Source organism: Piliocolobus tephrosceles, chromosome 1 (genome assembly GCF_002776525.5).
Source record: "Piliocolobus tephrosceles isolate RC106 chromosome 1, ASM277652v3, whole genome shotgun sequence".
Classification (NCBI taxonomy): Eukaryota; Metazoa; Chordata; class Mammalia; order Primates; family Cercopithecidae; genus Piliocolobus; species Piliocolobus tephrosceles.
Window position 1 is genome coordinate 177,160,052 of NC_045434.1, and position 17,501 is coordinate 177,177,552.

Genomic DNA, 17,501 nt, shown 5'->3' on the forward strand with positions numbered 1-17,501 from the left:
TTTTGAGACGGAGTCTCATTCTGTCGCCCAGGCTGGAGTGCGGTGGCGCGATCTCGGCTCACTGCAAGCTCCATCTGCCAGGTTCACGCCTTTCTCCTGCCTCAGCCTCCCAGGTAGCTGGGACTACAGGCGCCTGCCACCATGCCCGGCTAATTTTTTTGTATTTTCTTTAGTAGAGACAGGATTTCACCGTGTTAGCCAGGATGGTCTCGATCTCCTGACCTCGTGATCTGCCCGCCTCAGTCTCCCAAAGTGCTGGGATTACAGGCATGAGCCACCACGCCTGGCCTAAATAACTATTTTTAAAGTAATTATGTTTTACGCATGTTAGATTTTTAAATGAATTTTCCAGACAGATTCCTCTCATTTTACCTTTTTTTGTACACGAAATTTTTCCAAAATAACAAAAATAAGATCTCAGTCTTTTAAAATATACATCTAATTTCCTTGGAGGGGCACAAGTGAAGGAACACTAGAAAAGTAGGTAAATGCAAGGTTATCGCTGTAAGTGAATGCCTGGGCTTTGGAAGCCTCGTTGTTCTTGAACTGTGGTTTCTGGCACAGATGGAGAACAGAGACCACTAGCTGCTGAAGCTGGTGCTGAGAGGGGCCAATGGCTGTTCTTCGGAGGTTAACACAAGGAAAACCATTGGATTTGCCAGAGGAGTCTGGGAGGGGAGCAGATGGCTGCAAGAAGGGCCCTCTAACTTACTCAGCTGCTCTGAGAAGCTAAGGTGACCTCTGTAATACAAACAAACCAAGTAGTTCTCAGGGTAATGGGGCAGCATCATTTCTATTCCCAGATAACAATACTGCTCCTCACTTTGCAATCTCTCACACCCTCACCCAGTGTTTGGGCACCATCTGCTTCTTGTGAACTTACTAGGGGCCAGTTGGGATTGCTATTGAATGATATCTTTGGGAACTGTGTTCTTTACAAATTACTTTCACATGAGTCTGATAGGCAGCTAAGTAGTAGTATATCTATTTGTATAATTAAGAAACTGAGGCAAAGAGGAATTGAGGGGTACTAGAATTACAACTCAAGCATTCTGATTCCTAATCTCTTTGTATCAATAGTATATGGAGCCATTCCAGTGCTCTTGTTTAGGCAGTTGTTACCCAGCTTTTGAGAAAGGCTCCCTGGAAAGAAAATTAGTTATTTTATAGATGTCACTCTCATTGTTTTAATTCTCCTAGTTACTGTTTTGCTAAACGACAAAAAGGAGAGAAAGAGTGGCTGCTTTACTTTCTGCTGGTATACTGCTATGGCCTTCCAGGAGACAGGAATTAAATGAGAAGGTCTAATTTATACTATGCAGTTTCATCAAAACTAAATTTATTCAAGAGGAAGCATTGTCAGTCAAAGGAGTTACTTAGTTTATATATTTGCATATCTTTTTAAACTGACTATAAGAAAAAATACTCTTTTCATAAACCACATCTCTTCTTTTCCCTGCTATTGGCTGAAATGATATTCATTTTCATGCATCAACACCTGCCTAAGGGCCTGGTGAATCAAAAGAGCAGTGAGCAAAGTGATTTTAATTGCCCAAGCTTTACTAGAGCCTTTCTTGCACATAGAAAAACAAAAGGCTTTGAATGGTGTCAAAGGGCTGTACTGAGAAGTGCTTTCCTTTAGAACTCTAAGCAGATTGATTCACTCATGTCCTGATACATTTTCTTGTACGGATGAGTTCATGAGCCCACCTTCATTCCAACTGTGAGATCATCACAGCACTTGTCAGTTTAAGTTACCTTGAACATTTGCCCAGGAAAACAGGCAAATGTCAGAGTTTACTGACTTGTTATTAGTGCAGGACTCTGTCTTTGTAGAATTATACTTGCTCATTACCTTTACAAAGTTTTGTATACAAATTTAAACTGCAGAGTCATATTTAATACATTGTAGTCCTTAAGAATACAGGCTCTGGAGCCAGACTACCTGTGTTCAGATCCCAACTTTACAATTACCGGTTGTGTGATCTTAGACAAGTTCTTCTATTTTTCTTATCCTAGTTTTCTTATCTGAAAAAGGAAGATAACAGACTCTACTTTGTAGGGTTGCTTTGAGCATTTAATTAATTAGTTAATACTTAGAATACTATCTGTCATATAGTAAGTATATCTAGTAAATGTTGGCTGATAAAAACTGCTTGTATTTTATATTTTTGAAAATAGGTTATAAAAATTGGCAGAAGCATAACAGGCATAAATATCAATTATGAGCCAGGCTGGTGGCTCAGCTCACACCTCCAGTCTCAGCACTTTGGGAGGCCAAGGCAGGAAGATCACTTGACACCAGGAGTTTGAGAACAGCCTAGGTAATATAGCAAGACTCATCTCTACAAACATTAAAAAAATAATAATTAGCCAGGTATGGTGGCACATGCCTGTGGTCTCAGCTACTTGGGAGGCTGAGATGAGAGGATCACTTGACCCTGGAGGTCGAAGTTGCAGTGAGCCGTAATCATGACAGTACATTCCAACCTTGGTGACAAAGCAGGACCCCGTCCTCCAGCCACATAAATAAATAAATAATTAATTTAAAAATCTATATACTATACATACATTATGGAAAATAATCTTGGTGTTTCCATATTATACCAAATATACAAATTATTGTTACTTTGCTCACCATCTCAGTAAAATTATTTGATTACTGGCTTATTTTAATCACAAAATCAAGAGTTTTATAAACATGCTTAATCCTATGTGAAATGTAGATATAAATATGTAAAAGATTCAGTTTAGTGTTCGTTTATTCATTCGTCCATACACAGTCAGTTATTAAGCCCTTACCATGTGCCTGAGTTGAAAATATAGAGATGAAAAAGATATACATAACTCCTTTATTCAAGGAGCTCACAATCTAAAGGGAAAAGATAAATGTGAAGACAATTACATTGATGTCAAGTACTATAATGGAGATATGACTGATGAAAAATGAGCGCTCAGGAAGAAGCACTTAACTAGCTGTCCAAAGAGATGAGGGAAGACTTCCCAGAGTAGGGACTCATTTGAGTCAAGAATTAGCATGAGAAGGAAATGAGAAGATCATGCCTGGTATAGGGAACTTCACATGCAAAGGCATAAAGGATAAGAAAATGGAGAAAACAGCATAGTCAAGAATCTGCAAATAGTTTGGTGTGTTTGGAATATGGGAGAGTGATAGGAAGCAAGTCTGAAGAGATAGAAAGAAATCATATGGTAAGAAGTTTGAACTTTATCTTGTAATCAGTGGAGAACCATCAAGCAATTCAGTTCAGCAAACACTTTTATAAATGTTTATTCTATGCCAGACTGTTAGGAAGCAGAAATATAAAATACATAGTTCACAGTTTTGGTTTTTTTTTTTTTTTGTTATACTTTAAGTTCTAGGGTACATGTGCACAATGTGCAGGTTTGTTACATAGGTATACCTGTGTCATGTTGGTTTGCTGCACTCATTAACTCGTCATTTACATTAGGTATTTCTGCTAATAGCTATCCCTTCCCCTGCTCCCCACCCCCACGACAGGCCCTGGGGTGTGATGTTCCCTGCCTGCCCCTTCCAGGTGTTCTCATTGTTCAGTTCCCACCTATGAGTGAGAACATGCGGTGTTTGGTTTTCTGTCCTTGTGATAGTTTGCTGAGAATGATGGTTTCTAGCTGCATCCATGTCCCTGCAAAGGACATTAACTCATCCTTTTTTATGGCTGCATACTATTCCATGGTGTATATGTGCCACATTTTCTTATCCATTGATGGATATTTCGGTTGGTTCTGAGTCTTTGCTATTGTGAATAGTACCACAGTAAATAAACGTGTGCATGTGTCTTTATAGTAGCATGATTTATAATCCTTTGGGTATATGCTCAGTAGTGGAATCTCTGGGTCAAATGGTATTTCTAGTTATAGATCCTTGAGGAATTGCCACACTGTCTTCCACAATGGTTGAACTCCCACTAACAGTGTAAAGTGTTCTTATTTCTCCACATCCTCTCCAACATCTGTTGTTTCCTGACTTTTTAATGATCGCCATTCTAACTGGTATGAGATGGTATCCCATTGTGGTTTTGATTTGCATTTCTCTGATGACCAGTGATGATAAGTATTTTTTCATGTGTCTGTTGGCTGCCTAAATGTCTTCTTTTGAGAAGTGTCTGTTCATATCCTTTGCCCACTTTTTGATGGGATTGTTTTTTTTCTTGAAAGTTTAAGTTCTTTGTAGAATCTGGATATTAGCCCTTTGTCAGATGAGTAGATTGCAAAAATTGTCTCCCATTCTGTAGGTTGCCTGTTCACTCTGATGGTAGTTTTTTTTGCTGTGCAGAAGCTCTTTAGTTTAATTAGATCCCATTAGTCTATTTTGGCTTTTGTTGCCATTGCTTTGGTGTTTTAGTCATGAAGTCCTTGCCCATGCCTATGTCCTGAATGGTATTGCCTAGGTTTTCTTATAGGGTTTTTATGGTTTTAAGTCTAACATTTAAGTCTTTAATCCATCTTGAATTAATTTTTATATAAGGTGTAAGGAAGGGATCCAGTTTCGGCTTTCTACATGTGGCTAGCCAGTTTTCCCAGCACCATTTATGAAATAGGAAATCCTTTCCCATTTCTTGTTTTTGTCAGGTTTGTCAAAGATCAGATGATTGTAGATATGTGGTATTATTTCTGAGGGCTCTGTTCTGTTCCATTGATCTATGTATCTGTTTTGGTACCAGTACCATATTGTTTTGGTTACTGTATCCTTGTCGTATAGTTTGAAGTCAGGTAGCATGATGCCTCCTGCTTTGTTCTTTTTGCTTAGGAATGTCTTGGCAATGTGGGCTCTTTTTTGGTTCCATATGAACTTTAAAGTAGTTTTTTCCAATTCTGTAAAGAAAGTCATAGTTTGATATGGATGGCATTGAATCTATAAATTACTTTGGGCAGTATGGCCATTTTCATGATACTGATTCTTCCTATCCATGAGCATGGAATGTTCTTCCATTTGTTTGTGTCCTCTTTTATTTTGTTGAGCAGTGGTTTGTAGTTCTCCTTGAAGAGGTCCTTCACATCCCTTTTAAGTTGGATTCCTAGGTATTTTATTCTCTTTGAAGCACTTGTGAATGGGAGTTCAATTATGATTTGGCTCTCTGTCTGTCTGTTATTGGTGTATAGGAATGCTTGTGATTTTTGCACATTGATTTTGTATCCTGAGACTTTGCTGACGTTGCTTATCAGCTTAAGGAGATTTTGGGCTGCAACGATGGAGTTTTCTAAATATACACCCATGTCATCTGCAAACAGGGACATTTGATTTCCTGTTTTCCTGATTGAATACCCTTCATTTCTTTCTCTTGCCTGATTTCCCTGGCCAGAACTTCCAATACTGTGTTGAATAGGAGTGGTAAGAGAGGGCATCCCTGTCTTGTGCCAGTTTTCAAAGGGAATGCTTCCAGTTTTTGCCCAATCAGTATGATATTGGCTGTCGGTTTGTCATAAATAGCTCTTATTATTTTGAGATATGTTCCATTAGTACCTAGTTTATTGAGAGTTTTCAGCATGAAGGGCTGCTGAATTTTGTTGAAGGCCTTTTCTGCATCCATTGAGATAATCACGTGGGTTTTGTTGTTGGTTCTGTTTATATGCTGGATTACCTTTATTGATTTGTGTATGTTGAACCAGCCTTGCATCCCAGGGATGAAGCCGACTTGATCATGGTAGATAAGCTTTTTGATATGCTGCTGGATTCGGTTTGCCAGTATTTTGTTGAGGAATTTCGCATCAATATTCATCAGGGATATTGGTCTAAAATTCTCTTTTTTTGTGTGTCTCTGCCAGGCTTTGGTATCAGGATGATGCTGGCCTCATAAAATGAGTTAGGGAGGATTCCCTCTTTTTCTATTGATTGGAATAGTTTCAGAAGGAATGGTACCAGCTCCTCTTTGTACCTCTGGTGGAATTTGGTTGTAATTCCATCTGGTCCTAGACTTTTTTTGGTTGGTAGGCTCTTAATTATTGCCTCAATTTCAGAGCCTGTTATTGGTCTATTCAGAGATTCAACTTCTTCCTGGTTTAGTCTTGGGAGGGTGTATGTGTCCAGGAATTTATCCATTTCTTCTAGATTTTCTAGTTTATTTTCGTAGAGGTGTTTATAGTATTCTCTTATGGTAGTTTGTATTTCTGTGGGATTGGTGGCAATATCCCCTTTATCATTTTTTATTGTGTCTGATTCTTCTCTCTTTTATTCTTTATTAGTCTTGCTAGCAGTCTATCCATTTTGTTGATCTTTACAAAAAACCAACTGCTGGATTCATTGATTTTTTGAAGGATTTTTTATGTCTATCTCCTTCAGTTCTGCTCTGATCTTAGTCATTTCTTGCCTTCTGCTAGCTTTTGAATGTGTTTGCTCTTGCTTATCTAGTTCTTTTAATTGTGATGTAAGGGTGTCGATTTTAGATCTTCCCTGCTTTCTCTTGTGGGCATTTAGTGCTATAAATTTCCCTCTACACATTGCTTTAAATGTGTCCCAGAGATTCTGGTATGTCGTGTCTTTGTTCTCATTGGTTTCAAAGAACATCTTTATTTCTGCCTTCATTTCATTATATACCCAGTAGTCATTCAGGAGCAGGTTGTTCAGTTTCCATGTAGTTGAGTGGTTTTGAGTGAGTTTCTTAATCCTGAGTTCTAATTTGATTGCACTGTGGTCTGAGAGACAGTTTATTTTGATTTCTGTTCTTTTACATTTGCTGAGGAGTGCTTTACTTCCAGCTATGTGGTCAATTTTGGAATAAGTGTGATGTGGTGCTAAGAAGAATGTATATTCTGTTGATTTGGGGTGGAGAGTTCTGTAGATGTCTGTTAGAGCTGAGTTCACAGTTTTATAGGAATAAAACTGAGTCATATAGTTCTGAGATGTCTGCAGAGCTGAGTTCACAGTTTTATAGGAATGACGTAATATTATTTCCCCATTGGAAAGACCTTCTGCTCGTGTTTAGGGAAGATGAGTAGAGGAAATAAGACTTAAAGGCAGGAAGATTAGTTAACTCAGGCAAGAGATTATTATGATCTCAAATTGAGGTGGTGTTAGGGGAGCTAAAGGGGAGGAACTAGAATGGAGAAATATTTAGGAGGCAGAATCCACAGGATTTAGTGACCTTTTGTATATGAAACAGAAGGAGAAGCCAAGGATAAACCCCAGATCAGTGGCTCCTGCCTGACTCTACAGCTCCATCGCTTGTCACTTTACCGCTTCCTGTTGGCTTTCCTGTCACTGGTCTTCTTTCTGTTCTTTGAACATTCCATGATCCTCTATGACTCAGCACTTCTGCATATCTGTCTCTGTCTCTTTCTATCTGTCTGTCTCTCTCTATTTCTATCTCTCTCTCTCTCTCTTTCTTGCCTGGAGTCTTCTTTACCACTACTCTGCCATTCTCCATCCTTTCACCTAATTAATTCCTACTTATTCTGTAGAATTCTGGACAAAATGTCATTTCCTCAAAAACTCATCCCTTACCACCTCCGTCCCTGAATCAGGTCAGGTTCCCCCCTATTATATACTACCCTATCATTTTATACTACTACTTTATAGTACTTAACACAATTAGAATTCAATAAGTATTTTTCTCCACAACTAGAAGATAAATCCCGTAAGATCAAGGATCATTAGGTCTTTTCAACAGATATATCCTTGGAACCTAACACATAGTAAATGTTAAATAATTATTAATTGAATGAATGAATGAACCTTGATCTAAATTTTTTTAAGAGGATCTAGGAAAATAAGATTGATGTTTTGGAAATTTATAATGGAAATAAAATGTGGTTGTTAGGAGGTTAGACTCTCAAGCCAAACTTCCTAGGTCCAGATCCTAAATCCTAGCTCTTGTCTCAGTTTCTTTACCAACAAAAATGGGGATAATAATAGTATTAAACACATAATGTTGTGGTGAGGGTTAAATGATATAAAGTATGTAAAAGAAATTAGTACCTAGTACATGGTAAGTGCCCAAAACTGTTAATGTTTAAAAATTATTTTTCTTTTTTGATCAAAATAAATAATTAGCTATATTTAAGAAGTATAGGCTGGGCACGGTGGCTCATGTCTATAACCCCAGCACTTTGGGAAGCCGAGGCGAGTGGATCACTTGAGGTCAGGAGTTCAAGACCAATCTGGCCAGCATGGTGAAACCCCATCTCCACTAAAAATGCAAAAAAATTAGTCAGGGGTGGTGGCGCATGCCTGTAGTCCCAGCTACCTGGGAGGCTGAGGCAGAAGAATGGCTTGAACCCAGGAGGTAGAAGTTGCAGTGAGCCAAGATCACGCCACTGCACTCCAGCCTGGGTGATAGAGCAAGACTCCATCTTAAAAAAAAAAAAAAAAGAAGAAGAAGAAGTATATTGGCTGGGCATGTTGGCTCATGCCTGTAATCCCAGCACTTTGGGAGGCCGAGGTGGGCAAATCACTTGAGGCCAGGAGTTCGAGACCAACCTGGCCAACGTGGCAAAACCCTGTCTCCACTAAAAATACAAAAACTAGCCAGGTATGGTGGTAGGGGCCTATAATCCCAGCTGCTCAGGAGACTGAGGCAGGAGAATTGCTTGAATCTGGGAGGCAGAGGTTGCAGTGAGCTGACATCGCTCTCCAGTCTGGGCGACAGAGCAAGACCTTGTCTAAAAAAAAAAAAAAGCACATTGAGTTGAAAGAAATGCTGTAAATTTATTTTTCCTAGTTTTTAAAGCCCAACATTGTTTCAGAATATGACATTATGATCATTTTATAATAATTTCTGTTACCATGACTATAATCATGCAATAAGATTAGGGCAAATCACATAACTTCTCTGAACTTTGTTCCTCATCTATGAAATGATTATGTCTCAAGTCCTTTATTACTTGATTTTGAGTAAAATCTCACTCATATAAACTAGAATATAAGCTCCATACCCATCAATGTTAAGGCTTTTTCACTTAATATGATTCATTTCAACAGTTGGGGTACCAAGTAGTTTATATAGAGGTGATATTTGAGCTAAGCCATGAAGAACATAGAATTTCCTTATTTGGAGAGGGGAAATTTGTATGTATCTGTCACACATGTCCAAACAGAAAAATGGTCTTTAGTACTTTCTGTTTAATACAAGGTGGAGTCCAGCCTATGCCCGGGATTCCCCAGCCTTAATCCTAGGAAAGAAAACTGTTAAGTGAACAATTTCAGTCAATTCCCGTGTCCTCAATTTAGAAGGTAGGAGAATCAGAACTCTTTTAAACCATGGATTTTTAAGTTTCTTACTGATCTTGTGGTTCTCAGAGCTCTTGCTGCACATTTAAGCATGCCTAGCTCTTGCAAGGACCACCTGCAAAGTACTTGGTTGTTAGGAGCCTGTGAGACCATTTTGATACATTTTAAAATCTTGCCTAAGTGGCACTTGAAGCACGTTGAAGGCAAAGAAAGCATGGCTCATTTATAGGATGACATGCTGGTGGGGGTTCTCATAATAGCAGGTATTTATAGAAGGCTAGTGATTTTTCTGGAAGTGGAGATGTCACAGCCAGTGTGATATGTAATGGAGAAGCAGCTGTGGTAGAGTTTTATTCTTATAGTTCTAAACAGTCTACAGGTAGGTAGGGAAGCTGTCTAAGCCATAGAACAGAAAGTTGGCATGAAGCATCTCTTCTTCACAGGGCAAGGCTTGCTTTGTGATCCGAGGGGCAAGGGGTGGGTAAATGCACTGGTTGTAAAACTAAACAAGAACTCCTGGAAAATGTTTGGTGCTTTATACAGGGCCTGCTCAGTGTTAAAGCACTTAAGGGCTTTGTGTGTGTGTGTGTGTGTGTGTGTGTGTGTGTGTGTGTGTGTGTGTGTGTGTATGAGGTGATAGGGCCACAAGGCAAGCAGCTGCCTGATTGTCCATTTTCTTACACACACACATACACACACACACACACACACACACACACAGAGTTATCTACCAGGTCCACCATCTCTGACTGCTTTGCGTCAAAAAACAGACTGTAGGAAGGAACAAAATAGGGATGTTTTACCTTTATGACCCACTGGAGTCACTAGTAAAGCAGGTAGGGGTGTGTGTGTGTTTGTGTGTGTGCGTGTGCACGTGTGTGTGTTTTAACTGTGGTACACTACCAAATCTAACATTATATATTGCTTCTCTTTACACCTGCTTATTCCTCAATTTATCCATATCCTAATCACTTGAAGACCTATAACTAATAAAATAGACTGTTTTAAAAGACTATATAGTTCTTGGGCATTTGAATATTTGATAAGTAGAATAACTTCACACTGTATGTATTTTCTTTTTGTATCTTAGGAAAATGTGAATGAAGGAGTATCACAAAGATGATATTTGGGAAAACTTCATCTATAAAGTAGTTGTTTTTCCCATGAGTTTCTAAGCAATTTTTGTGGCAGTTGTTTCTGTTACTGTTTTTGTTAAGAGCCCACCAGGTTCCAGGCACTGACCTAACCACTTTACATGGTTTTTTCTTTATTTTACAGATAAGGGTGTTAAAATCAAAGAAAGGCAGTCAAAACTTTAAATAAAAAATTAAGTCACTCCTAATGAAATAATAAGTCAAGGCAACATCATCAATGACTTTTAAAACCATTAGGTGAAAAGCTGACAAGGAACTTTGTAAGAGAGAGATCAGGTCAAAAACACCAAAACCCACTGGTCATTTCTTTTTTTGTTTTTTGTTTTTAATTTTATTATTATTTTTTTGAGACGGAGTCTCGCTCTGTCACCCAGGCTGGAGTGCAGTGGCCGGATCTCAGCTCACTGCAAGCTCCGCCTCCTGGGTTTACGCCATTCTCCTGCCTCAGCCTCCCGAGTAGCTGGGACTACAGGCGCCCGCCACCTCGCCCAGCTAGTTTTTTTTTTTTTTTTTTGTATTTTTTAGTAGAGACGGGGTTTCACCATGTTAGCCAGGATGGTCTTGATCTCCTGACCTCGTGATCCGCCCGTCTCTGCCTCCCAAAGTGCTGGGATTACAGGCTTGAGCCACCGCGCCCGGCCCCCACTGGTCATTTCTAACAGCATGAAAAGAAAGACAATCAGGCGTTATATGTCTCCCGATGTGATGCAATAGAAAGTATGCAACACGGCCTGTGAAGTAATTCCCGCAAAAAGCCCAAATCTTATCAAGTCTCTAGAACTCACTATTATTTTTCAATATTAGGATGTTGGGGAAGAAGGGAACTTGTAGTTTAAGAGACATAATAACCAAATTAAATGTCTGCACCTTGTTTGCATCTTGATTTGAACAAACATCCTGTGTTAAAGAAAAATAAAAGTAAAGAGCCAGGCACAGTGGTTCATGCCTATAATCCCAGGACTTAGGGAGGCTGAGGCAGGAGGATCAGTTGAGGTTAGGAGTTCAAGACCAGCCTGGACAACACATTGAGACCCCATCTCTACAAAAAATAAAAAATTTAGGAATGGTAGCACCTGAAAAGTTCCAACTTTTCAGGAGGCTGAGGTGGGAGGTTCACTTGAGCCCAGGAGGTTGAGGCTGCAGTGAGCCATGATCACACCACTGCACTCCAGCTTAGGTAACAGAGAGAGACCCTGTCTCAAAAAAAAAAAAAAAAAAAAAAGAAAAAGAAAAGTTAATTATGGAAATCTGAACACTCAATATTTGATATTAAGGAATTACTAATTTTACTTCTTATCTTTTAGAGATTCATACCAGAGGTGTTTACCAATGAAATGATATTTGCAAGATGTGCTTTCAAAGTAATCTATGGAGGAGGTAGGAAAGGAGTTGGTAAACAGTAGGTTAAAGAAATTTGTCTTTGTGTTGATAATTATTGAAGTTAAGTGATGTATACATCATGGGGACTCAACATACTGCTGTCTCTGTCCCTTTTTTTTTTTTTTTTTTTTTTTTGCTTGCCTTGTTCTGGAGTAAAGTGATATGATCTTGGCTCACTGTAACCTCGATCTCCCAGGCTCCAGTGATCTTCCCACCTCAGCCAGCTCCCCCCAAGTAGCTGGGACTGTGGCTATGGGACTACAGGTGTGCACCACCACGCCTGGCTAATTTTTTGTACTTTCCATAGAGGCAGGGTTTCGCCATATTGCCAGGCTGGTCTTGAACTCCTGAGCTCAAGTGATCCACCTGCCTCAGCCTCCCAAAGCTCTGGGATTACAGGCGTGAGCCGCCATGCCTGGCCCTGTCTCTGTACTTTTTTGTTTGATTGCCAGGCTGGTCTTGAACTGCTGGGCTCAAGCAGTCCTCCCACCTTGGGCTCCCAAAGTGCTGGAATTACAGGCATGAGCCACCACACCCAGCCGGTAAAGATTTTTTAAAACCAACCTTCTGAGCCCCGGAGTTTGAGATCACCCTGGGCAACATGGTGAAACCCCATCTCTACAAAAAAATGCAAAAAAATTAGCCAGGCAGCTGGGCACGGTGCTCGTGCCTGTAATCCCAGTACTTTGGGAGGCTGAGGCAAGCGGATCACAAAGTGAGGAGATCAAGACCATCCTGGCCAACATGGTGAAACCCCGACTCTACTAAAAATATAAAAAATTAGCTGGGCGTGGTGGTGCGTGCCTGTAATCCCAGCTACTCGGGAGGCTGAGGCAGGAGAATTGCTTGAACCAGGAAGTTGGATGTTGCAGTGAGCCGAAATCGCACCACTGCACTCCAACCTGGCGACAGAGTGAGACTCCATCTCAAAAAAATAAAAAAATAAAAAATAATTAGCCAGGCATAGTGGCATCTTGGAAAACTAAGTTGAGAGAATTCCTTGAGCCCAGGAGGTCAAGGTTGCAGCAAGCCGTGGTCGCGCCACTGCACTCCAGCCTAGATAACAGAGCAAGACCCTGTCTCAAAAAAAAAGGCTTCTACATGTTTGCTTAAATTAATAGATTATTGATGGACATGTTTATGGCTGTTAGGTTTGCAATGGAAAAGAAACACTACATTAAACCTAGTCTACTTAGCTTTATTCTCGGGAGTAATCAGACTTTTTAAAAAATGTTGCTAGGTTGCAATAAGGCAAGGAGTATAGATGTTTGAAAGGGACTTCCCTTTTACATTCTAAGATACATGAGGGGAAAAAGAAACTCCCAACAAGGAAACTTACACGGTCTTCTGCCTTTCAGATGAGCCTAGGTCTGAAGCATGAGCTATAACAGTGTTAATACAGCTGACAGAGCCCAAACATTTACACAGCTCAAATGAATATGTTCCCAAGAGCATCAATCATGAGCCCTAGCCAAAGCCTCTAGGGAGCCATGTATACTTAGCTTTGAAAAATATTTTGCAGAAAGTTTCTCGGTGGTTTTAATATTGATCTATTTTGAAGACAGCTGTAATCTAAATTGATACTTGAGCTCTAATTCTAGATTAACCTGGTGGTTTCAAGCCATTACCAATGCTGTAAAAACTGAAATTTTAGAATTTTAATAAACTGACCATTATTTTCTAATAATATTTCTAGTTATATTGTTTTATAGTTTATAATTCCATTAGTTAAATGTGGTATTAATTGCCTATAGTACAATATTATAGAGATGTAGTATGGTGTAATAGTTAAGAGTTTGAGCTTTAGAATCAGACTGCCTGGGTGTGAATCCTGGCTTTGTCACTTCCTAGCAGAGTGACCTTTGAATGAGTTACTCAAGCTTTCTATGCTTATGTTTTCTCATACATAAATATGGGAGTAGTAATAGTAATCAAAATTTTCCAGAGAAATAAAACTAGTGAGAGATGGTAGATAGATAGATAGATAGATAGATAGATAGATAGATAGATAGATACATACATACATACATACATACATACATATATACATACATAGATAGGATTTATTTCAAGGAAATGGCCTATGTGATGTGGGCAGCTGAGAAGTATGAAATCTGTAGAGCAGGTCAGAAATTTTGGGGCAGGACCTGGTGCTGCAATCTTGAGGCAGAATTTCTTATTTCTCAGAGAAACCTCAGACTTTTGCTTGTAAGACTTTTCGGTCGATTGTATGAGGCCCACCCACATAATTGAGGATAATCTGCATTAGATAAAGTCAACTGATTGTAAATATTAACCACATCTGCAAATTACCAGCACAGCAACACCTAGATTAGTGTTTGGTTGAATAGGTGGGTACCATAGCCTAGTCAAATTAACACATAAAACTAACCATCGGGCCAGGCGCGGTGGCTCACACCTGTAATCCTAACACTTTGGAAGGCTGAGGGGGGGGTGGATCACGAGGTCACGAATTCAAGACCAGCCTGGCCAAGATGATGAAACCCTGTCTCTACTAAAAATGCAAAAATTAGCCAGGCGTGTTGGCAGGCGCCTGTAATCCCAGCTACTCGGTAGGCTGAGGCAGGAGAATCACTTGAACCCAGAGAGTGGAGGTTGCAGTGAGCCAAGATCAGATCACTGTACTCCTGCCTGTGCAACAGCATGAGACTCCATCTCAAAACAAAACAAAACAAAACTTACCATCATACCTACTATCAAATTCATAACACTGTGACAATTAAATGTGTTAATGCATACAAAGCACTTAGAATGGAGCCTAACACATAGGAAGCCCTCATAAAGGCTAAGTAAAAGAGCTTTGCTTTGTAAGATCAGCCACCATTTATTAAATAACTATAATATGCAAAGTTCTGTGTCTAACATTGTGGGAAATTCAGTGATCGTCACTATAGAATCATAATGTATCTGCACAGGATTAAACCATGGAGATCATTTAGGCCAGCCTCTCATCTTAAAACTGTAGAGGCTGAGGTCCAATGTTTTTGTAAATATACAACCAGGGTGGTTTTTTTTTTTTTTTTTTAATATTAGTGATGAACAATACGCAGAGAAAGCCCTGACCTCATGAGCCTTACGTCCTAATAAGATACCCATTGATGACTATTTCATTCTCAAATCTAACCAATATTCTTACTCAGTTTTCACGCAGGAAGGGAAGGAGAAATTGGGCTCAGAGACTGTGCTGCTGCAAGCCAAGTGTGCCTAAAACGAACGGATGAAGCAGAAATGTTTCTGTGTATCATTTTGTTTGTTTGTTTGGTTGGTTGTTTTTTGTTTGTTTGTTTTTATTTTGAGAGAGTCTTACTCTGTCACTCAATCTGGAGCGCAGTGGTGTCGTCATGGCTCATTGCAGCCTCAACCTCCTGGGCTTGAGTAGCATTTTTTTTTTCTTTTTTTTTTTTTTTAGAGACAGTATCTTGCTATGTTGCCCAGGCTGGTCTTGAACTCCTGGCCTCAAGTGATCCTCCTGTCTTGTCCCCCCACAGTGCTGGGATTACAGGTATGAGCCACCTTTAGACTCAGGGGCTTAGTAACTAGGCTTTTCCACATTGACATTACTATTTTGTTTGAAATTTTAATGTAGCCCTTCTGTGAGGTCTTTGTATCAGGACTCAAGTCATTTCTCAACAATGTACTAAATACTTCTGAATGGCGCAAGGGAAATTAAGAATGTACTTTCTTAGCACCTAGTTTTCAACCACTGTGAAACTTGGCCATTGGGGAAGTTGTCTCTTATCCCCTTTACATGGAGAGCCATTAACAATAATTGCATTAAAACATTAGTAATACATCTGTAGGACATTTTGTAGTTTTACAGAGTACTTTTGAGAGGTAAGCAGAGCAAGTATTATTATACTACTTAGAAGATATCTAAGGCTCAAGAGTTGTAAAGTGGGTGGCCCAAGACTCCATGATAAATATCAGGTTCTAGCTGCCTAATTCCTAGTGTAATGTGCTCTTTGCTATATATTACTCTGCTGGCAATGTCTGGTGAGTAAAGGTCTGGAGAGGAGCTGCTTCCCAACCCTACAGCTCTCTTCTTTAGTTCTTTTTTTTTTTTTTTCTTTCTTTTTCTTAAAGAGACAGGATCTCACTCTGTATCCCAGGCTGGAGTGTAGTGGCACCATCACAGCTGTCTAGCAACCTCAAACTCCTGGACCCAAGCATTCCTCCCACCTCAGTCCTGAAGTAGCTGGGACTACAGGTGTATGCCACCACACCCAGCTTGATTTTTTGGTAGATATGGGGTTTTGCTATATTGCTGAGGCTGGTCTTGAACTCCTAGCCTCAAGCGATCCTCCCACCTTGGCCTCCAAAAGTACTGGCACCTGAGCCACGTTGCCCAGCTTCCTTAGTTTTTAAGTGAAGGCAGTCTTTACCTATAGTTAATCTTTACCTATAATTAATTTGAATGTAACTTTTTGACTTTGCTTTAAACAAGTGACAGTAAATATTTTTAAACCTGCAGCTTGTTTTGCTGAGAAAAAGCCTCTCTGGGGTTTAACCAAACCTGGAGGCTGTGAAGTTAGTGAACTTATTTTTATCTTTTTCTTGCTCTGGAAATTAATCTGAATGTTTTCAGTAATGTGTACCTTTCTTTGGATTAGACATAAATGTACCTTTTGTGATAATTTGGCTAGGTTTTATGAGTGTACTTGTAAATTTGGGTCTTATTTTAATTAACCATAACTGTCTGAAACTTGAATTTTGGAAAGTTTTCTCTGCATTTGTTAATTCTGCCAGGTCACAATGGTAGCTCTGAAACTTACATATGTACCTTTTATTACTTGACAAATATTTCTCCAACAGATATAAGATTATTTAAAATTGCTTTTCTGTTCACAGTGTATAGTCCAGTTAAACAGGAAAGTCTCTGAAATTAGTCTCACCTTTGTGCCTGTTTCTACTATTTGGCACATCATATTGTAACCATTTACTTATATGTGTAGCTGGGACTACAGGCATGTGCCACCATACCGGCTACTTTTTTAAATTTTGTGTAGAGACAGGGTCTCACTGTGTTGTTGCCCAGGCTAGTCTCCCAACTCCTGGCCTCAAGTAATCCTCTCACCTGAACCTCTTGAGCCGTTGGGATTACACATGTGAGCCACTGCACTAAGCATGTCTGTGGGTTTTGAAAAGAACTTTGTTGTGGCACCTTTTAGAGGTAATGAAATACAATGAAAAGAAAATTAACATTGGAGTCAATCAGACCTCCTGGTTCCAAATCTCAGGTCTGTCACATTTGCTAGCACCTTGGGCAAATTACTTAAACTTTCTGAACCTCAGTTTACATACCTTTAAAATAAGGAAAATAGTACTGATTTTATAAGGTTGCTGTGATAAATTATTAAAAGTGTCCAAAACAGTTCTGCTACATAGCAGATGCTTCACAAATATCTTCTTTTTTGTTAGCATCCCTAGGCCTAGCAGTTCAGTACTTAAGGTCTCCTTAAGCTTTTGTTGAATAACTTAATGATTAGATGAATACATATTCTTTTCAAAGAAGAAGAATCATATATAAAGTAAAGAATGGCCAGGTATGGTGGCTCATGCCTGTAATCCCAGCACTTTGGGAGGCTGAGCCAAGCAGATTGCTTCAGCCCTGGAGTTCAAGACCAGCCTGGGCAACATGGTAAAACCCCGTCTGCACTAAAAATACAAAAATGAGCCACTGTGCCTGGCTTGTTTTTTCATTAGCCTTTCCTTTATTTTTCTGTATTTTTGTACTCGAGGCT

The 17,501-nt window shown here is 39.5% G+C and overlaps 1 protein-coding gene across 4 annotated transcripts in view; it reads left to right on the forward strand.

Moving 5' to 3' along the window:
* ZSWIM5 (zinc finger SWIM-type containing 5) overlaps nt 1-17,501 on the forward strand; it is a 186,695-nt gene that overhangs the window by 98,190 nt on the left and 71,004 nt on the right. Inside the window, exon 1 of one of the 4 annotated variants that reach the window (XM_023221434.1) lies at nt 11,681-11,736. The exons of the other annotated variants lie outside the window; for them this stretch is intronic. Coding sequence (XP_023077202.1) covers nt 11,694-11,736 — 43 coding nt within the window. The 5' untranslated portion in view covers nt 11,681-11,693. Of the gene's footprint in view, nt 1-11,680; nt 11,737-17,501 lie in introns of those variants that run through there. 4 annotated transcript variants of the gene reach the window in all.